The 23696-nt window shown below is 59.9% G+C and overlaps 1 protein-coding gene across 1 annotated transcript in view; it reads right to left on the reverse strand.

Annotated features, from left to right (window-relative positions):
• Nucleotides 1-7164: 7164 nt before the first annotated feature.
• Glt1d1 (glycosyltransferase 1 domain containing 1) overlaps nucleotides 7165-23696 on the reverse strand; it is a gene marked incomplete at its 5' end in the record, with an annotated part of 75240 nt that continues 58708 nt past the window's right edge. Inside the window, 3 exon segments of the mRNA XM_013503709.1 lie at nucleotides 7165-8300; nucleotides 18988-19086; nucleotides 23425-23545. Coding sequence (XP_013359163.1) covers nucleotides 8139-8300; nucleotides 18988-19086; nucleotides 23425-23545 — 382 coding nt within the window.

Here is a 23696-nt window from a genome sequence, read left to right on the forward strand (position 1 = left end):
GTTTTTCTCCGGTACCGGGAACCGAACTCACGACCTTGCGCTTGCTAGGCAGGCGCTTTTGCCGCTGAGCTAAATCCCCAGCCCCTAGAATTGTTTTTAATATTTCAAAAACTCTGTTTGTGATAGGACTCATGTGGGACCCCTGTGGATGGGATCGGAGAGCGTGGACTGTTGTCACCCCAGGGTGGCAGCAGTGGGGGCCGGGGCAGCCTGGGACAGCCGCCTCCCGCTCCCGTGGGGACCCGTGGGCCGCGCTGGCCTCTGCTGCGTAACTCTCTGGGTGCAGGTTCAGGAAGATTTTGCGTTTGCCGAAGTTATAAACTAACTCTTCACTTGTCCTGAGCAGGAACTGTGCTAAACACAAAAGGCTTTGCAAGATCAGACACCGCCCTGCACCTGTCACCTGGGGCCCCGGAAGATCACGGGCGGGGAGGGAAGGACTCCGGTGGCATCGCAGGTGGGTCTCACCAGCCTGGCCTCACCACCCTGCAAGGCGCTGGCGAGTGGGGGGTCCCGTGGGTCGTCTGGGAGAGCAGAGACCCTGGGCTTTGTCACCCCACGTCCCTGGTGGTCCCAGGACGTGGACAAGGGGAGCAAGTCCCCCATCCCAACTGCTCACAGTGGCCACCACGGAACATTCACTGGGATGTGTCCAGCCCTGGTCACTGGAGAGAAAGCAAGCAGCCCGGTCAGTGTCGGGAGCAAACAAGTCCCCCTCACTTCCGCTGTGCCCGTGTGCCTCTATGTCCTCCTCTGCACGCTGGGTGCACCGCTCCTCTTGGTGGGCACCCCTGCCCCACAAACCCCAGCCACCCAGAGTCCCCGCCACGGCCTCTCTCATGGGGAGCCCCTGCGCAGCCCCAGGCGTGGACTCACATTTTCACCTGTTATCTTCTGGTGCGTGAAGGTGGGCAAGGCTGGCGCCACCGATAACAGAAGGGTCCCATTCTCAGCTTTGGCCTTCCAAGCAGGCCTGAAGGTCAGGAGAGTGGGTAACAATCAAGGAAGCAGATGTCTCTGGCTGGCAGTGCGGGATGGGATGGGCAGCAGGACCCCGGCCAGGACCCGGAGACGCTCCGGTGCCTGGGAAGCAGGAGGCGGGGGCCCCATACCCTGCCTGGCAAGGGCCAGAGGCTGTGGCCCGGGAAGGAGGAAGCAGAACCCTTCACTGTGGCCTTTGAGAGGGGCCAGTGACCCTGGGGCTGTGGGGAGACGTCGGCCCTGCAATCTCTCTGCCCCCCGGGAGCTGCAGCGGAAGCAGCGGTGGGAGACAGGGAGGGGTGAGGCCGGAACCTGCGTGGCTGTGGGGTAGGGCGTGGAGGGTGGGATTTCAGGTTTAGGAGTCGCTCTCTGAGCGGCGTCGGCTGGCTCTGTACGCATGGCTGTTGCCGGTTGTCTAGTCCATGACCCCGGGCTGTGGGCAGGTGTGCGGTGACCCGAGTGAGGACCAGGTGCGGTGGGGCGCTTTGTTCACACACGTACACACCAGATATTACTTTGCCATCAAAAAGTAGACAAATTTTCACAAAGGCAGTTTGATAGCCTGTGAGGTTTGTCCACAGAGGAATTCTTTCCAGACTACTAAACGCGTCCTTTAAAAACGATCTTACTTTAAAAAATAATAATCTTACTGTCTGCTCAAAACAAGCAACCTGCAGAGAGAAGGCGAAGGGTCCCCTTTGCCCCGAGAGATTTTGTCCAAATCAGCTCAGTTTCTAAGTGGGAGACAGGGACAGAGCCCACCATCAGCTGAGCCTGTGCTGCAACCGGCCCGGGCAGCGCCTCCTGCTGGCCCTTTCTGGCCCTGCACCCAGGTCCGCGCCAGAGCCCCGGCGTCTTCACCTGCAGTACCTGGGGCTGTGTGAGGATTCAGTGAGCTGCCGTGAGACCGTCGAATGGACAGCAGCCCTGGGATCAGGGAAGCCGACTGTGGCTGGGCGGGATGCTCCGGACACAGGCTTTCCCCGGCCGGGCCTCCTGCATTCTCCGTCCCAGGAAGCGGCAGTGAGCTGTCGAGGTCTGGATACCCACAGGGACAGCAGCCCAGCTCGCCTCTCCTAAGGACGGGGAATTTGGGGGCGCCTGGCCCAGTCCCAGGTAAACAAGGGCACAGGACGTCTCAGCAGAGTGGGGCCAGGCGGGTTTCCGGTGAGCCGGCTGCAGAGGAATGAAGCATTCGGGAAGCTTCCCCGCGTGCCAGGGTGCAGATGGGGGAATTCCACGCTGCCAGCGCCCAGCAGGACACCTCAGTGCAGTGGGGCTTCCGTCCACCTCGGCTGTGGGGCGCGGAACTGGAGCGGGGGCCCCGTTCGGTGGCGACTGAGTCAGACTCACAGCTGTAGTATAAGTCAGCACACGCGTGGCAGCCGTGCACGTGACAGAGCCTCACGTGGGCCTGGGGCCACGGCAGACAGCACAGGAAGTGAGGTCTGGCACAGCCTTAGACTTTGCATGCTACCTTTTTCAGGATAATTCTGAAGTTGAGTGATTTCTGCAAACACGGAAGGTAAGGTGGGTTCCAGGTGGTGACAGAGCGAGTCTGTCTGAGGGTTGAGGCTTCCGGCCACTCCAGCAGGGCTGGGACGGCGTTGATGGCTTTTCTTTGTTAGGGACAAAGCTTTGGTAATGGAGCAGAGTCAGATAATTTTTTTCTCAAAGATGTTTGCCTCTGCCTGGATTCTAAGGACTACCTTCAGGTCTTAAAGGAGACGTAGGCTGTAAAACACTCACTGTAACCCAGGTTGCAAATGATGTCTTTTCTTTCCACTGTTGCTCACCCCCACCCCAGGCATTCCTTCTTTGTGTTCATTTTCACCCAAAGCTCCTATGGAGGGGCTGGGGAGCCCTCAGAAAATCCACGTGGCATCTGGGGTGATGGTTTCCTCCAGAGACTGTCGGGGCTTCCTGTCCCCGAAGGTTGTGTTCTCCAGCCTGGTCTGGGACCTTAACTCCTTTGGTCTCGGTCAGAAGCATCCACTCGTGCCTGCGCCGCTGGGACTCCCCCAAAGGCCAGCCTTCCAAGGGGATCACTGCTTGGCTGGCAGCTGCACCCACAGCCCCAAGAGTGGGGCCTCACCCAGCGCATCCAGGCAGATGGTGACCCAGACCCTCTGGACACAGGATGAAGTCAGCCCTGGAGAACAGCACTCTCTGCACCCTCCTGCTGGAGACCCAACTCCGCATCTCACAGCAGAGCAGCTGGACAGCCAAGCAGGGAGGAGAAGAATGGAGCAGAGAGATCCAAAATCTTGTGTGCAGGACGGTGCACCAGGTGGGGCTGTGTATACAATCAGGCTTGTTCTGCTGTGGACAGTACCGAGTGTCGGGTTAATAACGTCTCTTAGCTACTGCGGGCTGATCAGGCCCGAACTCTCCCAAACAAGTGCATGGTGAAGGTTTAAATAAGACAATGGAAATGATTTCAGGGCCCCAGGAGGTTCCAAATCCTCTAACAGAATTCGCAATTCTCTGGGTTAAGACAAAGAACTTCTCTGGGCAGTCTGTATTTATTAGGTTTTCAAACAAAGGAGGGGAATACTGAAAAAAATGCGGAAATCTGGGCAGAACCTTTGGAGAAATTTTCCCCAATAGTAAATTATGTCGATCAGGAGAGCTACCTTATCTTTAGGCTGGCATTTATTGTAGGAGTGAGATGCCTGCAGCTGCAGTCTCCTTGTAGTTAACTGGGGTGGGAGCCAAAGGTCCTCAGCCGCGGCCTTGTGCTTTGAAGCACCACAGCTCCACAGGCCAATGCAGGCCTCAGGGTGACCAGTGACTCCCAGAGGTTCACTTACTATGAGTCCGCCGCCCACCTCCAGGCAAGGTGCCTAAGCTTCAGACAACTCACAGGTAAACACGGAAAGCCAGCTGGTTAATACTAAATCCTGCTCAGAGCCACTTCGTAGTGGTCTCCATCAGCCGAGGACAGTGCTGATTCTGCCAGACGTTCTCTCCCACACCGCCTCTGGGGCCTAAACTCTGCACCAGCTGAGTTCCACTGAGTCTGGTTTTTAATGCATATCAGCCGTCTGAGTTAGTCAGACTCTCACTGTTGGCCCTTTCAGAAAAGACGTCCATGCCCCATGGGCAACACCGTGCACTCACTCACCTGGACAGCCGCCAAGACATCTGGGCCAGTCAGTGGTGGTGAACCTTTTAGAGATGAGGCCCAAACTGCAACCCAGAGCCCACTAAGGCATGGCACAGCACCAGCAGGGCCATTAAACCAGAATACTGAGGTTTGCATTTATGAAAAACAGCTCATATGTTAACATCTCGTCTTGAAAGGAAAACAGCTAACGTGTGTGCCATGGGCTCACTGCCACTCACCACGGAGAGACGCAACTGTCCACACCTCATCAGCCTGTCCATTTCACGGGCCCTGTTACACTGAGGCTTCTTGGGAACCCACAGCTGTGAGGTAGCAATACGATGAGCAGGTAGGAACTTGAAGTATAAATAAGTATATGGAGAAGAAAGGCAACCTGTGTCATGGTGATCTTCGAGGCTAAATCAAAACGCAAAGGAAACACCATTCTTGGCATTAAAAGCTATCAGTGATGAATACCAGATGGGATGCCAGTGACCACAGCCAGCATCTGAAACCAGCTTATCTCAAGAGCACGACCAGCATGGGCCACCCCAAACGCGCATCCGCCCGCCTTTCTGTGACAGATCCTGATGTTCCACTGGGCCCATGCTTGGAACAAAGCCACTATGTGTAACCTTCCCTGCAGCCAGGGGTGTCACGGGAGGTAAGTGCAGGTGGGAATGCCCTGCGAGGAGAAGACGGCCCTCTTCTGCCTCACAGCTTGTTTCTGGGATGGTGCACCATGGTGGACCTTGGATTAGAGCCACGTGCTGAGGAGGAAGAGGAGCAGGACGGTAGATCTCAGACCCCGTGGGAGGCGACAGGGCTTAGATGATGTCACGCTTCAGAGCCAGATGTCCCCCAGAGCCTCCTGTGTTCAGAAGGTGACGGGGGGCTGGGGATTTAGCTCAGCGGCAAAGCACCTGCTTGGCAAGCACAAGGTCGTGAGTTCGGTTCCCGGTACCAGAGAAAAACCAAAAAAAAAAAAAAAATACAAACCTCAGAAGGTGACGGGGTCAGGGTCCACATTCATTAATTCATACCCTGATGAACCCACCCTGGAACGTGCTGTGAGGAGGCGGGGCCTTGTGGAGGGGGCGGGGCCTGGTGGAGGTGGTACCTGGTAGAGGGGCGGGGCCTCATGGAGGGGTGTGGTCTGGCTGAGGAGGCAGGGCCTGGGCGTGGTTGGGTGGGGCTTCTCCGGGCTCCTCCCTTCCCTCGCTGCTTCCTGGCCACCATAGCGTGAGCCGAGTTCCTCCGCGGGCCCCTCCACTCTGTCCCAACTCGGAGCAGTCAAGGGCGGTCTGAATCCTCCACAACCGGGGAAAGGGGTGGGTGTTTGGTGCCAGCGATGAGAAGCTGACAGGCAGCGGCTCTCTCAAATTGGGGGCTACAAGCCCCTCTCTCTTGCTTAGACCACCGTTTATTTTGGACTTCTCGCCCTAACCGCAGCAACCCTGCTGAGCTCCCTGCTCCGAACCCGGGTCGGGTTGATCCTTACGATGGTAAGAATCGTCCCCAGTGTTTAAATGCGAATCCGCTCCAGTGTGCTGGAGAATAAGATGGGAAATGCTGGGAAAGGGCCGGAAGTAACGACGCCTCCGTGTGCGTGCTGCAGAGAACGGACTGCAGGCAGCGTGAAGCCGGAGGGAAGGAGGCAGCGGCCGAGCAGACGGCGGGGTGGCGGCTGGACGAAGAAGTGCCACCGGGGCGGATGCTCAGCCTGGTCCTGGCAGTCTGCGTGTGCATGTGTGTGTGTGTGTGTGTGTGTGTGTGTGTGTGTGAGAGAGAGAGAGAGAGAGAGAGAGAGAGAGAGAGAGAGAGAGAAATATTTCTTGGCACTACCCCCGTTATTTCAACTATGCCTGGGTACCTAGATTTGGTTAAACAGATCAGACCTAATTTCTCAACTGTGGGACTCGTTTCTCAGTACAAAAGCACAATCCAGCCTCTTTGTGGAATGGCCTCTTTCCGTGGGATCATGTCCCTACTCAGCTCCATCCCATGGGGCCGAGGCGGTCAACAGGGCTGCAGGTGGGCTCCTCCGGCCCAGACCTCCCCTGTGCTAGCCACTGGGTTGAGACAGCGCGGAGACCACCTAGAAGGCTGTGGGAAGCACCCCTTACACAGCTTTGTGCTACAGTCTGGATCTTTTTTTTTTTTCTTTTTCTAATTCAGTCATCTTGATTTTGCTTTTAATTAGTATACAGAATTGATAATTGTTCAATTTAGTCCTGTTTGGCTCAAACGCACTGTTAATTGCTATTTAAACGTATTAGCTGGGTATGGTAGCTCTCACCTGTAATCCTAGCACACAGGAGGCTGAGGCAGGAGGAGCTCCAAGAGTTCAAGGCTACCATGGGATACCTAGTGAGACCCTGTCTCAGAGAAAGGTAAAATTTTCTTTGATTAATTATGATAAGTTTTACTCACTAGGTCTACCAGCTGAGATTCACTACAGGGACAGAGTTAGTATAAAGGATACACACAACTGTATAAAGGACTTACAGGGCAGCCTTGCAATACTCAGGGCCTTCTCATTTAACTGAGTCTCCAGCACTTTTCTTCTTCAAAAATTTTTATTTATCAATTTATTTATTTGGAGACAGGATCTCATTAAGGCTGGGCTCAGACCTGCAACCCCCCTGCCTCAACCTCCCAGAGCGCTAGGGTTATAGGCGTGCACTAGCAGGCCTGGCTCAGTTTGGACCTTGAATGTCACCCAAAGGCCTGGAGGTAAAGCCTCAGGCCCCTTGGGTGGTGCTACTGAGGGGCCGGAGCCTTTAGGAGAGAGCCTGGGGCGTCTTCCTGGGGATATACCCTGGAGGGGGCCTGTGGACCTGAGGCTCCCCTCTTTCTCAGGGGGTCCCCATTCTGGGTGGGACCTCCCCACTGTGAGCCACAGTACAGGACCCTCAGCCCTGCCACAGCCGCTGGTGCTCACGCAGCAAGGACACTCAGCAGCCCTGTAGCCCCTCAGAGACTCCCAGCCTCTGCCTCCTCCTCTTTGGCACAGGCCGGGCGGGCGGGGGCCCACCCTGGCAGAGGCTGCTTCCTGCAGGAATAAGGGCAACTTCTATGAGCGCACAGAGACACCCTTTATTCACCTCCACCCTGCGCTTCCAGGGACTGCACTGGGCATGTGCAGGTTTCATAAAGGAGGCAGCCAGCAATGCCGCCAGGCATGGTGAGCTCAGCCGCTGTCCCGTCCTCTGGGAGATAAACAACAGCAGCATGGGGGTGGGGTCCCAGTGACACTGGCTTAGCAGCAGCTCCTCTTAGGGTGGCCTTGGCGACTCCAGACTCAGGAGCCACCTCCTAGGACCGAGGCCCTGTGCCTCCCTCCTGTGCCAGCCCTGAAGCCACGAGAGGAAGGAGCATCACCCTGCCAGGAGGAGTGAGGCCTGTGCTCACCTTCCTGGAAGGCAACCATCCCCAACCCCAGTGCAGGACGAGGGCTGCATGGTATGGAATCCAGAGTGCCTGCTCCCCAAGACATCCAAGATCCAGGGGTGACTGGAGGCTGCTCCTCTAAAAGCAAGATGCTGGTTCTGCTGCGTTGTCAGAATGAGGTAGAAGCAAGAAGTCGCCCCATGGAAGGGTGCCCTGGGCCTCGCCTCTCCCGGCTCCCCGAGTCTGAACAAAACCGGTACCAGGGCACTTCCCCTGCCAGCCCTGAATCTCGAGAGGCAGGGGCCACGGCACTCGCCACTCACAGGACCAGCGTCCCCTGGAGTGCCGCGCTCGGCCCTCCACAAGGCTGAGGTCGGTGACCTGCGGGGCACTTGTCCGTGGTTCCCCTCTGCAGCCTCTCCCCGAGTGCGGCTTCTGCTGATGGAGCTGGCATGGTGGGTGCCGGTCACCCAGAGACAGGGCCGGGGTCTGAGCTACAGTAGCCCAGGTCTCCCCAGAAGTGAAGCGGCTCCCACCCGCCTGGCCCAGCCCGAGCACCTCCAGCAGCAGGCTAGGCTGACACCTCCAGGGTGCAGGTGTGCACAGGAGGGAGGGCGTGGACTCGCTGTCCCCAGGGGCTGCCCGCATGGCCCCCTCACTCCTCCACGTGCCCCTCGAGCTTCTCAACGAGGTGCTGGTAGGTGTCTCTCTCCACTGCCCAGGAGTGCCGCCTGCTCACGTAGTCCCTTCCGTTGGCCACAAGCGCTTTCTCCAGCACAGGGTCACGCACTAGTCTCTTGGCCAGGCACACGAACTCCTGCAGAGAAGGAAGTGCAGGAGAAAGGGACAGACGCAGTTGGTGGAGGGGGCCTGACAAGTGCAAGCAAAAGCCGGGGTCTGCACAGCTCCTGGTCTCCTCCCTCTCTGCCTTTCTCCCCTTCCCAAGAAAAGGGCTGGGTGGGGGGTGATGGCTGCTCCTGACTTGGCAACTTCCTGGATTAAGAAGGCCTGGCACGTTAGGAAAGCAGGGTCTAAGTGTGTCGTGCAGGTGTGACCTTGGGCACGACACTCAGGCCCTGGTCCTTCCTCACTGGCACTGCTCCCCTGCTCTGCTTCACAGCCCCCATGAGCTGAGCAGCTCTGCTCCCCCATGCTTTTCTACCATGATGCTCCTGCCTTGGAGCAGCCAACCATGGACTGCACCCCCTGGAGCACTGAGCCAAATACACCTCTCCCGATAGTCAGAATTTTAGGCCAGTGTGGACTACATAACAAGACCCTGTGTCTACATAAATAAATAAATAAATAATTCTTGACCCATTTTAAGGATAAATAAAAATATAAATAAATAAATCTCTCCTTGAAGTTGTAGCTGTGAGGGTTTGCATCCAGCAACTGCACAGCTGGCTGACAAGGGTAGGCACCAATACAAGGGTTGGGATGAAGAAATGATGCAGAAGTGTGTACACACAGACGAGTGCACACACATCCATAACACGTATCTGCACATGTACACACATACGCAGACGTGAGCACATAGAGGCACACACCCACACACAGGCACATACTCACATACACAAACTCTCACATCTATGTGCATACTTACGCTCACTTGCTCATGCATACGTGTACAGAAACACAGATCTGCACGCACAAACGTGCGCGCACACATACACACGCTGGAATGATCTCTGCGGAACGTTCCAGTGCCCTCAATTACACTTCCCTCCCTTTCCTTCCCTAGATCGACAAAATCCATTGCTTTCTCGCAGATGACTCAAGATTCTAGACGTCTCCCTCTTTGCCGACCGCAGCCTGAGGTCCGACAAGCGTCCTTCTCGGGGCTTAGGCCTGGCGCGAGGCACAGGACCGGAGCACCTCGGCTGTGCGGTCCCGCAGCACCTGGGGCAGGGCGCTTGGGCTCCGAGGTCGGGTCTGGGTTCGGATGCCCCCGCACAGCCTCGCTCAGCTGTGGTGCTGCAAGCACCCGTCTGTGAAGGGTGGTGAGCAGCTCGATCCACAGCCGCCGGGGAAGGGTGGAGGGGTGGCACGGCGTGGAGCCCTCCCTCCCTCCCCCGGGCCCGCACTGCGCCACGGGCCATCGCTCTGCCCCGCTCGTTATTTATTGATGCTCTCAGACGGGGAGCCGTGATGAGAAGGCTCCTGCCGACCAGTTCTGATATCAAAGCCCTCCCTAATTAGGGACATTAGAATTAGTTTGGTATTAAAGAGCATTCAGGGAGAGGACGGGAGCATTCATTATTCACCCTCCTGCCCATCAGCCGCCAGTCGAGCGCTGAGCCAGGAGCCGGTCTACCCCGCCTGCCACCGCCCCTGGGAGGACAGGGGTCCCCGTGAGCCCCGGTCCTCGGCTGTCGGGATACTGACAGCCGCTGCTTCCCGGTGTGGAAAGGATTACATGAGTTTATAAGGGAGGAGCTCAGGGCAGAGGCTACACAGGCTCAGCTAGGGGGACCCCGGCCCCCAAGGCCCACGTAAACCCCAGGGAGGTGCTGGGTTGATGTACAGCGCTGTGCTGCCTAAAAGCAATGCCCACACATTCCCAAAATTATTGTTAATTAAACATTGAACGCCTTTTACAGCCAGCAATATAAACAGCAGTATTTATGATGCAGAATTATGTTTTTATGTATTATGTATACACTTTAGAGTAAATTGGTGTTCTTCTCATAATAAAAACATAACATATGTATTCCCAGCTCATGGCAGACCAGTATTCGTATTAAAATTATTTGAGAGGTGATAGCGGGGGTGTATTCTTTTACGATGCTGCTCATACCTTTGATTTATCTAATGTGAGGACTTTGGCCGAAACCCAAGGCCCTGAGTGTCATTTTACGACAAAAACCTGAATGACAGAGTTTGTAGGAACAGGTCATGACAAAGTATTCCTTTCTGTCTCCTAGCAAGGGAATCTGAAGGAAAAAGCCCTCGACAGAGCAAAAGGATCGGGGTGGGGGGCACCAGGGGCACCGGGGGCACCCTGTGACCAGTGAGAAGCCCAGGAGAGCAGGGGAAAGCCACTCATGGCCGGGGAGAATGCTCCTCTGAACGGTCCACACCGCTCCCTGGGCTCGGAGACGACACGCAACCCCTGAGTCACCCACCAGGCAGAGGTCTGTGCAGAGAGACGTGTGTGTCGAGGACCCTGTCCTCTGCTGACCAGGGAGGACAACACACAGAGATGACCAGCTAGCCCCACCTGGGCACAGCTGAGCTGGCTGCCGACGTGCTGGGACCTCTACTCCGCCTTCCAAGCACCCTGGAGAACCCATGAGAAGATGCCAGGGATGGCACCCTCAGGATGCTCGGCCATCTCCAGCCCCAGGACAGGCAGGTGAAGGGCATCACCCTGGACCGTCCACCCTCGGCCCCGCCACCTACTCCTCCTCCCTCAAGACCGAAGAACCCAGGCTCTGCTCAGCTCTCCCAGAACCCCGGTCCCACATCAGTCCTGACGGTCCAGCCTGCTGCGGCTCTGTGCAGACCTGCCCTGGGCTGGCTGATCAGCATGGGAGGGACCCGGGACCTGTTTCCCCAGCAGGCAAAGGCAAAGGCCAGGCTGTGGCCCCAGGAGCCCTTCCCCAGGAAGCCACCCACCTCACAGGGGCCTCACGAGTAGCCTGCGGGCCGCTGTGGCTTTTGGCGCCAGCAAGGGAGGGGCGGCCTGGGCCCTGCAGAGACTGAACTGCACCAGCAGCCACTCAGGATGACCTTACAGGGGGTCAGATCTACCCACCTAGGACAGCAGTCTTGGGAGACCCCAGCCCCCCAGCCCATAGAAACCACAGGCAACAGGTGGGTGGCATCTGGACGCCGATGCCCATGGCCCTTTGTTCCAGAGCCAGGACCCTGGGCACAGCGGTGTGTTCTGCCAACGCCAGGCGCAGTGACTGGTGCAGTCAGGTCCCTCCCTGAGCTGGGCAGAGCTGAGCGGGGGGCTCAGGCTGCCCCTGGTAAGACCGTCCATCCGAGAGGACCCCGGGAAGCCCACAGCCCAACGCCCCTGAGAGGTGAACCTGGGCCTGGCTCGATGCTGTATTTCCTGTGCTTTTTCCTGCAGTTTGATTCTGGGTGTTTACGTAAACAGCGAGTGGTTCAAACAGCAAGGAACAGAGCCAGCCAGTGTGCGTGCGGACCAGGACTGTGCCAGGCACAAACTGCAAGCCGGGCCCAGGACACTGCGGCCGCGTGAGAGGGCAGGCTGCACGGCACAGCGGCTGCGTCTCCGAGGGTGAGGATTCCCGCTGCGGAGCTGAGCACCCCAAGCCCTTTGCCTGTCCGCGTAGCCCTCCCGCGGGGGAGACCTCTCTGCCTCTGAGTGCTTTCTGCTGCCCTGACTCCTGAGGCCTCAGCACAGTGCAAGGAGGACACGCACGACCGGCTTTACAGGACGGATGCTTAAGCCCATCGCAGCCATGACGATGTCACCACAAAGTCCCAGGCACAGGACACCCCTCTGTGAGAGGTCCCCACTCTGTGCAGAGCAAGCAGGCGACACAACAGGCAGCACCGATCCCCCACTGCGAGGGACCCAAGCCCGCTTCTCCAGGAGGAGCTCGAGCTAAGCACGTCCAACATTGGGGTCTGGCTTGGCTGTTGCAGAACGCACTGGAGCTCCTCCCAGCTGCTTCCCAACCGCTCAGGAGGGGGACGCAGGCGGAGGCCCTGCAGGCGGGCACCTGCTGCTGCTGCCGCACTGTGAGGCCTGGGGCGAGCGAGCTGGGTCTGCGACAACAATGACCCGGGGGGCTTGTGAGATGCCTGTGCTACACGGTCCCCCAAACCTGGGCCAAGACCCCGCCTGGGCATGTGGGGGGGGGGTCCCAGGACCCACACTTTCTCAGCTCACCCCAGGCATGTCTGGAAGGCTGGGAGGGCTGGGACGGCTCCGTGCCTGCTCTGTTTCCCATGATTATCGTCGGGAGCACAGATCCGCGGTTGTGGGAACTGCAGGTTGTAAGAATCATACTTGGAGACCTAGCCACCCAGAGAAGGGCCGCCCACGCGGCTGAGCTGGCTTTCCTAACACCTTCTGGTGCTCACGGTTTGTGGCACTAACTAAATGGCCGCCAAGGACACCAGCTGCGTGTGTGTGTGTGTGTGTGTGTGTGTGTGTGTGTGCGCGCGCGCCACCAGACTCCTGACACATGTGCTCCTGACACACCAGGCAATCACGCAGCTGCACCGTGCAGCCAAACCTCCCGCCTGGCGCCCAGGCGCAGAGCTGGGCAGCTCCGGAGGGGCTGCCGTCCACAGGGCCTCCACGAGCGGTGACCGCGCAGGAGGGGACGCCTGGCAGGCAGAAGGCAGCCTCTGAGTTCTGTCTCCTTCACACTAACCGCAGTGCAGAAGGGGCACCGAGCGTGGCAGGGGTGGGAGGACCCCACAGCTCTTGCCGCCCAAAGGGGGCGCTCCGGGCCCGGGCACTCTGGGGACAATCCGAGCGAGCACACGTGTGACAGGGCACTCGTGGACCAGGGCCGGGACACAGGGACACAGCACAGCAGCCGGGAGTGGGAGTGGGAGGGGGATCCAACCCCACCTCCGCACGGGCTGAGGCAGGAGCCGATCTGCGCTGCTTTCTGACTGAGGCGGAGCAGCCTCCTGGCCAACCAACAGCCCTGGTGGGGACAGTGTCCGGCTAGGACCTATGGACACAACCACCAGCATTTATTGAGTGCCTAGCAGTGGTGGCAAACCCACAGCACGCATGCCACAGCCAGGGCCGGCCGTCTTTGAAGGCTCTGCCCGGCTCGCCCTCGCGGGTCTGCGTGTGTGCGTGCGGCCCTGGCCGGAGCACACGGCTGGGTGAACAGCGCACTTTGCAGGTCTTCTATCCCACATCCTCTCCACGAGCTCGGAGGCCACACCCCAGCTGTACAGCCCTGAAAGTCAGCCCCAGACTCGGGGGAAACAAAACAGCCTCGCAGGTGCTGTTTTTGGATTTTGGAGCTGCACAGAGGGGGAGGGCAGCGGGACTGTTTCTATGACTCCCTGACAGAGCCGATGGGAGCCAGGCAGGTGACAGGCACCCGTCCAAGGCCACGTGTCACTAAGCCACGGAAAAGGGAACCAAGCTCCGCTGTCCTTGAGCTCGGGTCCAGGACCAGGGAGCCGTGGGGGCCACTGCACAGAGGGGGAGCACGGAGGAGGCTGAGAGCAGCTGCAGCTCTGCTGCTCCAGGAGGCAGGGGGCAGGGCGTGGGGGAAGGAGGCACTGCCCACCACTCAAGCACCGTGCTCGGGAGGGGAAGAGCCGCCAGAGGGCAGCAGCCGGGTCCCTGCGGCCCTGCGCGAGGGGGCTGTGTCCCGAGGGAACAACTGGGGCGAGAACTTCAGGTGACCAGGGAGGCTGGCCCACAGGGGTCTGGAACCTCCGGCCAGGCCAGGTCTGCAGAGCAGGTGAGCGGGGCCGCTGGCCGCTGGGCCGGGCCGGCTGGTGCAGTGTCACTGGGGCAGAAGCTGCCGCCTCCGCGGTTGTGAGAACCCGGGCCCCCACTTCCCCGCTCCCGGCCCGGCCGCCTGTGCCCTGGCCAGGCCCCGGGATGCACACTCGGAGGCCGGCAGAGCAAAAGCCCGGAGACGAGCAGCAAACCGCCTCTTCCCTCCGCCCCTAGCGGTCCAGGCAGGCCGGCGCCCAGGGCCGGGAAGAGCACGGTGGCTCCCAGGCCTCAGAGGCCGCACAGCCGGGGCTCCGTTCCGTTCCCGAGGCGCAAGCCCCACCTGGCGGCCAGACCTGTACCTGCTGCACCTCACAGAGCTCCGGGGCCCAGGGGGATTTGCCCTGCCCGCCCCCCCTTCCCCTTCCCCTCCCCTTTTCTGACAGAGACCAGAGAGACAGAGGCACAGACCGAGGACTGGCAACTGCATAGGGAGAGGAAGGACAACCTGAGCCACGGGGAGACTCCTCGAGCGCTGGGCTGGGCTCGGGTCAGACTCTCTGGGGCTCTGGTCCCAGCCAGGCAGCTCCGGGAGTGCCCCCTGCGGACCGGTGAGGACCCCAGGGGAGGCGCTGCCCCAGAGCCTGCTGAGAGCCCTGTCCCCAGCAGAGCACCACGGCCCACCACAGCAGGCACCTGCTGTCCCCGGCTCCGGACACCTTTAGCTATTATCCCAGCCCAACTGGGTGCATCTGCTGTCTCAAACTGACACCTGACTCAGCTGCTCAGAACCTTTCGGGACATAAAACCTTGGAGTACGAGTAACTCGTTCTACAAGGCGAACAATTTTATGCCGTCAGAGTGTAAACCCATCGAGGACTGCACCAGAGCCCGTGACCCACACACGCTGCTGGACTGGCCACCAAGCCCTGCTCAGCGTCTTTGGGGGCCCACAGGCCCGCGCCAGCACTGCGTGGCCCACGCCCTCTGGCAGGCCGTCCCAGAGCACACCTGGGGACAGAGCTACAGGGTGACTCGCGGCCCTGCTCGGTGAGCGCTGTCCCGCTCTGCAGGGAAGCGCAGGGTACCCTCGCGATGAGTCCGCGTAGACAGATGGGCTGCCCTCACCGCGGGCACGCGGGCTCCCCTGTGCCCCCTCGGGTTTTCAGGAAATGCGGTCAATCAGAGAAGCGCCTGCGCTGGGCATGTGTGGTGTGGTGGCTGATGGGGGGGCAGCTGCTATCCCAGCAGCATGGGTTGGGTTGAAGTGTTTTATATGTTAAGAGAAATAACGTTGATCAAGTCTAGATTCCACAAGGAAATGGGGCCGGAAGTCAGCACGAGGGGACATTCCCCAGGCCGCCACAGGGCAGGCTGGGCGTCTGCAGTCCCCCCGGGGCTGGTCACACCTCGGCACCTTCCCCCAGGACCCAGCACAGGGCAAGCCGTCCCGAGGTTCCCAGCTCGGCTAATAATGAGCCTCCCCTGCCTACATCTTCTCTGTCACTCCCAGAAGACACGTTACCGCCCTCTTCAGATGAGGGACAGCACGGACAGGAAACAGGATCAGGATCGCACGGATTTCAAGCAGGAAACTAGAGACCTGAGCCCTGCCCAGGCTGGCAAAAGTCTGGAGGCCCAGGCCACTGACGGACACCAAAGTCACTGCTGCGTAAAGAAAAAAAACTGCCAGGTGCAGTAGCACGCACCTGTAATCCCAGCACCCAGGAGGCTGAGACAGGAGGATAGCCTTAAATTCCAGGAAAGCTGGGTTCTACAGTGAGCTCAAGGCCAGCCTGAACTGCATAGCAAAACCCTATCTCAAAAATCCAAACAATAAATAAATGCATAAAAAAGAACAAGAAGTCGACCTTAATAAAAGGCCATCATGTGCAACACTGAGGACAGGGAGTAGGACCTAACACGCACTCAATGAACCTTGGCTGTCATCATCGTTGATATTCCGAATTATTTTCTATGGTTGCCTAAAACACAGAGTCTGCATGCACCACAGGCTCGAGCTACCCTTTAAGAGTCCGTCCCCGAGAGAGAAAATGGATTCACAGCTTCTGTTCAATGGCAAATGGATCTTAATTTTGAAGCTATAAAATGCAGCTGTAAAATACAGGGGGAAATAGCTCAGCTCTTCTTAAGAGGAGAAATCGCAGGATTGCTACAGTGATGAAAAATCGATGCTGAGTGGGCTGGGAAAGCTCCCCTTAAATCGCAGTTCTCCAGGGGTGCGGAGTAGGAAAACAGAGATTATCCACCAGTCCTGAGGGCTCTGATCACCAGGTCTCCCAAGCCAAAAGCGCCCATCTGTCCGAGTCGGGCGGCTTTCCCAGCAGCTCCCCGTCTCCTTCACGGTTTGAGAACGGCTGCCTGTGGCACCTTCACCTCCCAGGTGGATAGGGAAGAGGCTGGCGCTGCTCCGGGGCAGGGGGTGGCTGGAACCCAAAAGCTGGGACAGACTCTCCTCCTGCGCCGGGGCACAAAGTGCTGGGGACGGAGGGCAAGGGAGCAGCGGGGCACACGCACAGCAGAGGCTCCACACGCTGACTCCACGCACGGCTGAGAGAGGACGCCAGGGAGGTGGCAGCCAGGCACAGGGCACGGGGACAGCAGGCCCGGGGGGAGGGTGGTACGTGAGGCCCAACTGTGCTGGAGTGACACCGTTCAGGGTGGGGAGGGGACGCCTGGCCTGCGCGCTCCTGTCAGGGAGCAGCTGGCTCCAAAGGCGATTCCGGGCTGCCCCTGCTGGGCTGCGCCGTGGACTCCTAACTCCAGGGGCTTCTATAGCAGGGAAGGGTCCGCCCTGCGGCTCAAGGGAAAGGAGGCACTGCAGCTCCGGCCCCATCCCCCATGCCCGGTGAATTGCATCAATTCCTCAAATGCACCCCTCTCCGGGGTTCCAGCCCAGCTGTAGGAGGAAAGAGGCAGCGGTCACCGCGGTGTCTCTTGGTCCCGTGAGTCCAAGGCGGCTGGGGCTGGGGCTGGGGCTGGGGCTGGGGCTGGCCCACTCAGCTCTGAGGTGCTGCCCTAAAGCCTCACAGATGGCCCCCCTGCATGCCCAACCCCCAGTCTCTGAACCCTTTTGCCTTTGACCTCTAGCCTACATTTAAAGGTCAGGTGCCTTTATATTCTCAATTCAGGTATAAAATCTAAAGCAGAGCGACCGGCTCGAGATCTCGCATGGCTCTAAAGAGCATTTACGGTTATCCAAATGGTATTTACAGTGCAGGAATTTAACCTGCAAGGCCGCTGACCTGACATGGGCGTGGACACTCCTTAATAACGACATGCTGGTTCTAACACCTAGGAGGACACGTGCTTGAAGTTAATCTCGCCACGCTGGCGGCCAAGCGCAGTTAAGGTCACTCTCCCCTAAGCTGAATTCGACCCCAGTCCCAACTTAGCTAAAGCATCTGTTTGTTTTCAAAGCATCATTCCTGGCCTCTGCTGGGTACAGTCTGATCTCGACTATGAAGAAGACAAAACCAAACCATGTGCGACATCCGTGTCTAGCGCACGACTTCAGAGTGCTAAGAAATGCAGCCCCGCCCCAGGTAGAACCAGAAAAGTTGTTTTTTTAAACAGCCTTTGTAAAACTAACACAAAAGTGCTGGAAATCAGAAGACGTCCGCAGTAACCTCTGGGAGCGCGGGGGCGGACCAGGTCCAACAGCTCCAACAAGGCCGGCCACCGCAGAGACGGCCTGAGCCCGGAGTGACGGGTGGCGGGCTGGAGACCTCACAGGGCCAGGGCTTCGGGCCGCGCATCCCCACCCAGGGCACCACTCCCGCGTCACCAGGACGGCGATCAGGCTTGATCTGTGCTCGGAAGCTGGGCCAGGAGTAAGCGGACCCTGGATTTGGAGAGACAGGGAGACCCCTCTGCTGGGCGCGGCGGTGCCGTCTGGCTGAGGCGATCTGGCCCACGCAGGCCTTGGTGGTAGCCCGGCCAGTGACTGCTTTGGTGGCCTCACCACTGCTGTAGTTTGGGCCCTCGGTGGCTCTGTCACAGGACAGCACTCATCCGGCGGGGGGGTCCCCGCTCTCTCCTCGCTCTCCTGCCCTTCCCCGGGCCAGGGCGCCCCTCCCAGCGGCGGAGCGTGTGAGGACCAGCGTCCCTTCTCCGCAGGGAGCTGAGCTGCACCTCCCTGGAGCTCAGGCTGTGGCTGCATAAGCCGGAAGCGAAAGGAGGGACCTAGCATTCCGTGACGGGAGAGGGACGCCATCCTGGACTCAGCAGCTGCTACAGGACAGTTTAACCACAGAATTTTCAGTGTTCGAGACGTTCTAATTTTTAAATTAACCCCTGTGTTTCTGAATGAGCGCGTGCTCTAGTGTCTGGGCGGGGCCCACCGGTGAAGCTGGCTGTGCTGAGCCCGAGGCTCCCACCCGGCACCAGCTCCCTCAGCCGCTGCTCACCCCCAGCCGGGAGCCTGGAGCCGGCTCAAGAAAACAGATCTTAGAGACGGCGGCGACTCGGCCAGTGCCCCGGCCCTGCGAAGGGACCAAGGGTCTCAAATGCAGATCAGCGACGCTCGCGAGGGCAGCCCCGCGCCCCTGGAGCCGACTGGGCGCCTTACACTGAGTGACAGGGCCGTGGGCGCCCTGCGAGCCCGAGGCCCTCCCGTCCCGGGGGTCACCGCGAGGCCCACAGCGCCCTCTGCCGGCTGCATGGCCTGTTTATTTTCCAATGCAGGTTCGTGCTTCTCCACATACCCGTGTCTGCCCATTCTTACCTTTGTTTCAGGGGCAGAAGTGAGGGCATGTGTGTGTTCTGAAGGCTGGCAGATGCTGCCCAGATACAAGGCTGCACCCCACAAGCCTGGTTCCACGGTGAGGAGCTGGAGCCCCTGGAGGTGAGGTGACTCGCAGCCTTTCTAGCTGCTCAGAGCAGAGCAGGTCTGAGCTCCCCGCCTCCTCCCTGGCCACCCTGCGGCAGCACTCAGGGACAGATGCCACACCGGGCTGCGTGGGACGCACACTGGGGACTCCGAGACGTCACTAGGATGAGGCAGCGGCAGCACAGGGCTCTCCACGCACACACAGACGTGCAGCACACACGCGGGCACCGGGACGGAGCGCCTCCTCACCTGTGGGTCTGCAAACAGCAGCCCCGTGACTCCATGCGTCACCACAGCGGCGTTCCCGGGAATGTTCCTGGCCAGCACGGGGACCTCCAGATCCATGGCCTGCGGGATGGGGAGAAGAGCGGTCATTCGGCGCCCGGTGACAAGACGCGCAGATCGGGAGTGTGGGCCTCCTCGGCTCGGCTGGCTCCCGCGCCTCACAGAACACAGCCCCTGCCAGCCCCGGGTGCGTCTCCCAAGCACGTCTGAACCTGAGCTACTTCCTGTCCAGCGGCTCTGGAGAGGACACGCGGACATCACTCTTACAGTGTCGCAGACATGTGTCTGCAAGGGTCCCTCTGATCCCCCTCAGAGGCCGCTCGGCATCTCTGTGTGCAATGACCGCTGCTGCCGGGTGGGGGATTCCGTCTCAGCACGGACAAGTGCACACCCGGACCGAGCACAACTCCGCGGACACAACGTACGGCTCCCACTGCTCACGCAGCGGCTGTCCCTTCCCTAAGGTCTGAGGATTGGCACATGATGGCCTACAGCCCGGCCCTGCTGCCAGAGACCACCACAGGATGCCCGGGCAGAGCGTGTGGTGGGCCACACCAATGGGGCAGCGTTTCCCTGGCTCCTGCAGTGGGGGCCTGACCTGCAGGGCCGTGGAGCTGTGCCCCTGCCCTTGGGCTCCCAGCCGCTGTGTGGCTCTCAGCTACGGCCCCGGCTGCCCGCTCCCAGCATGCAAGTGTGCACTCAGGCACGAGGCACCTTCCACCCCAGGTCCGGAAGCAGGGCTGGCTTGCACCATCAGCAAACCTCTACTGCAGCTCTTGGGCAGGTTCAAGGCCACCTGAGCAACTCTGTGAGACCCAGTCTCAAAAAAAAAGGAAATCTGGCTCTAAGCAGTGACGCTGGCTTTCACAGATGCGTCGGTACCCAACCTCAGCTGCTCTGTCCGGCCGGGTGTGCAGCGCTGTGCGGCATCCGGGCTCCTGCACACCCTCAGCGCTTCAGGTACCAGCGTGCACACTGGCGCCCCTACTGCCCACTCCGGAGGCTGCGTGGTTCCTATCCTCGGGCGCAGCGGGCTGTGCTTCACCCAGCCACTGACCCACGGCCTGGCGGCCTGGCCAGCTCATGGGGCACCCCCACCCCGGCTTCTCCTTAGGTCCAGTCCTGATGTCCCACCTGCATCCCGTGGGCCAGGATCAGGGTCTGCGACCGTCCTTCCCTCCAGAAGAAGGCAGCAAGCAGGCCTTTCAGGTAAAAGCAGCCCAGAAGGACCTCGTGTCGAGGTTAGGCTCCCCAGGGTTTGCGGATGGACAACTGGACCAGCACACAGTCGCGGAGGTGCCGCACCTCACGCGGGGCCCAGGGTGCGCAGAGCAGGGGTGGCGGAGTGGAGAGGCGGACGGCCTGGGCAGCAGTGGAGGCTGCCCGGCTCCACTCTTGACAGCAGGGCCGGGGCCGGAAGGGGAAAGGCGACACCGGAACCCGGCCAGCCACCCTGGCTGACGGCGCAGAGCGTGCCTCGCAGCAAGTGGGGACCACCCCAGAGCAAGCACGAGGTCACCCCGAGATACAGCACCTCTCACAGGGTTGAAGTCATGCTGGGCACGCTCGCCGGCCAGGCCCTTGGGAACCGGGGTTAGGCGGGGGGAGGAGAACAGGCAAATGTGAAGAGGGTTAGATTTGAGGTGTCAGTGTGAACACATGGAGGGGGAGCACGCATGTGCATGTGTGGGTGTGCATGCATGCCTGTGGGGGGGTGTGTACATGCATGTGCATACGCGTGCAGGTGTGTTGCGTGCATGACAAATTCCACAGGGACTTTGGTGGGACTGGTCCGCTCTGCACCAGAGCCCAGCGGGCAGGCTCCTCCCGACGTCCACAGCTCCTGGGCTGAGTGAAGGGTGCGGGGTCCACTGGTTCACGGGGAGGGGACTCGGTGGCAGAGGACAAGGCCCCACCTCCCAGGGAACCCGTGCTCAGGCTGGGAAGGGTGTTGCACAGACAGAAACCCAGGGGCAGCGCTCTAGGAACCGAAGGCCCAGGGACAGGGCTGCCGGCTGTGACAGTGGGGGAGGGGAGCAGCCCCGGCGAGAACCGCGGGGAAGCCGCGTGTCTTTGCAGGGCCCGCTGTGGGGCAGCAGGGAAGGCTGAGGCGCACAGAAGGATGATGGATCCCGCACTGCTAGGGTGTGTGGGAGTGTTCCCTGGGGGTGGTGCCATGGGACGGGACGCAATTCCTCCATGTAAAGGGCTGCTGAGCACCTGGACAGCACCCCCCTCCCTGTAGCTCCAAGACCCGCAATGTGCTGGCAGCATCTCCCTGGCATGAAGGACAGAAGGCCCGAAACGTCAGTGGACAGGACTGGTGCTGCCGCACAGAGCTGTCGAGGGCAGGACGTCACATCGCCATGGTGCCTCGAGCTGACTCAGCTGAGGCTGGCAGGCGCGGAGGGCCGGAGCCGGCCCTCGCCTTAGCTTCAGAGATGAGCTCAACTTTCCCTGGCACGGAAGCCATGGAGACACGACAGCACACACCTGTGTGTGTGTGTGCATGTGTGTGCCTGTGTGCACGTGCCTGTATGTGTCTCTCTGTGTGTGCCTATGTGTCTGTGTGTCTGTGTATGTCTGTCTGTGTGGGTCTGTCTGTGTCCCTCTGCGTCTTGTGTGTGCATGTCATGTATGTGCCTGTGTGTGCCTGTGTGTCTGTGTGTGTTCCCGTGTGTGTGTTCCCGTGTGTGTGTTCCCGTGTGTGTGCGCGCGTGTGTGCTGAGGCCGTGGAAGCAGAGTAACTGGACTGGGACAAGGAAACAGTTCCTTGAGGTTTCCACTGTGCAGACTGAACTCAGCCTTGAGCTGGAAGAAATCTGTGTTTCGGGGTCTTCGCCCTCTTGCCCCAAGTCCCGCCAGCAGCTCTGCGAGCTGACCGGAAAGAAATGTTCCAGCAGATGGGATTTTCACACTCGCCCGGGACAACAGCAAACCGCGGGGTCGAGGATCGCTTCCTTCCGAGGCGCTGCATGGGCCCGTGGGGCACGCTCTGGCTCTGCGTCGCTGCTGACCACGCGCCCTCGCCACGCCTCTGAAATCAGCTCCACTCAAACCCTCCGCCCAGAGGGCTTTGGACTTTGGAAATGAACCGCAGCAGCTGCCTCCTTCGCCGTGAGCGTCCCACGGCTGAGGTCTGCGGCCCCCGTGTGACTACTCCGTGCTGTCCCCTAAGAAGCAGGAGAAGCGTGTGTTCACACACACAGGTGCCGTGTGGCTGGTGCCTGAGCGTGGCTGGCCTCCCGAACGCACGTTTGGGGCTCACATGCGGAGAAACGTGTCTTGCTCCATGGGACACACAGTGACTCGCTTGGAGGTGACGGTGGTGAAGACCACACAGCCGCGCCACAGAGCGCCCGCCCTGAGCTCTCACGCAGGGGTCCAGTCCTATGTCTTTGGTTTTTCAGGTTTCATTCTTTTTTGAATGATGCCTGATTAAAAGAATCAGACCTAAAAAGTCAATTATTTCTTCAAACCTGGGAAAGGGTTTTTTCTGACTCTATTAACCAGTTTCTGACACTAAGGCTTGTGAGCTACACTTCTGTCAGTAAATTCCGTTTGATGCTGTCCCGAGATCCACGGCTGATGTCACAGGTGTTCGCGGGAGGAAGGCGGCACAGGCCAGGTAAACACTGGGGCCTCCGAGTTGGGGACTTGGGCTCCGACAGCCAGGCGCCCTCCTTTCTGTGCAGGTTTCATCACATGTGTGTACACGTGTGTGTGAGCGTGTTTGTCCCTGCTGGGAGTTGCCGGAGACCCTGCATGCTGGGTGACGTGAAGAGTGGGCTGGGCGTGGCTTGGACAGGGCGCCCTGCACCCAGGCTGTGCCCACCACACTGCACATGCCCTTGCTGGTCACATGCAGGGGGGACGCAAGGGCTGCGTCCTTCCCAAGAGTGGCCACGGCCAGCAGGGCCTCTCATGGCCGCCCCAGCCCACAGATGTGGGGCTGCAGAGCTGGGCCAGAAGGTGACGTCCAGCTGGAGCAGACCAGCGCCGCGACAGGAAGAGCTCGGCTGCGCCCTCTGTCCCCACGGCCGCCCCCAAGCACTAGTGCAGCCCTCAGTCCTTACCGGGCTCTGGGGTCACCGCGCAGCCCACCAGGGAGAGACCAGGCCAGTGAGAGGCGGCTTCCTGTGGGGTCAGCGTCCTCACCGCCTGGCCCCGCCGGTCCTACCTCGGCGCCTCCTGCCCAAAGGACCCGGGCTCAGAGGCGGCGCTGCCCCAGCGTCCCTTCATCCCGTGGCTGGCACCAGAAACAGCCACCGGAAGTGACTGGACGGCTCTGAGTCGCGAGAGGAACCTCACAGGAACTTCAAACCCCACGGGCGACGCTTCATGGTGCCAGACGTGACCACAAGTAGGAGCGGTGTGGACACCCGTGCCCAGCCCCGTTACCTCCAGGATGGCGGCCGACATGCCCTCCGACACGGAGCTGTTCACCAGTGCGCAGCAGCGCCTCAGGGCCGCATGCAGGTCCCCCTGCGGCATCTCTCCGAGCAGCCGCACCCCGCGGGCCCTGCAAGACAGGGGTGGATAGCGGGTTACTGTAGTGAGCTCGCACACAGGGGCTGCAGGAGGGGCAGGGCAACCTTGGGAGAAATGCCCTGATCAAAACATGAGCAGCATTAGCCGGGTGTGGTGGGGCTCGCCTGCCATCACAGCACTCT

The sequence above is a fragment of the Chinchilla lanigera genome, unplaced genomic scaffold (assembly GCF_000276665.1).
Source record: "Chinchilla lanigera isolate Chin_1 unplaced genomic scaffold, ChiLan1.0 scaffold00081, whole genome shotgun sequence".
Taxonomy (NCBI): domain Eukaryota; kingdom Metazoa; phylum Chordata; class Mammalia; order Rodentia; family Chinchillidae; genus Chinchilla; species Chinchilla lanigera.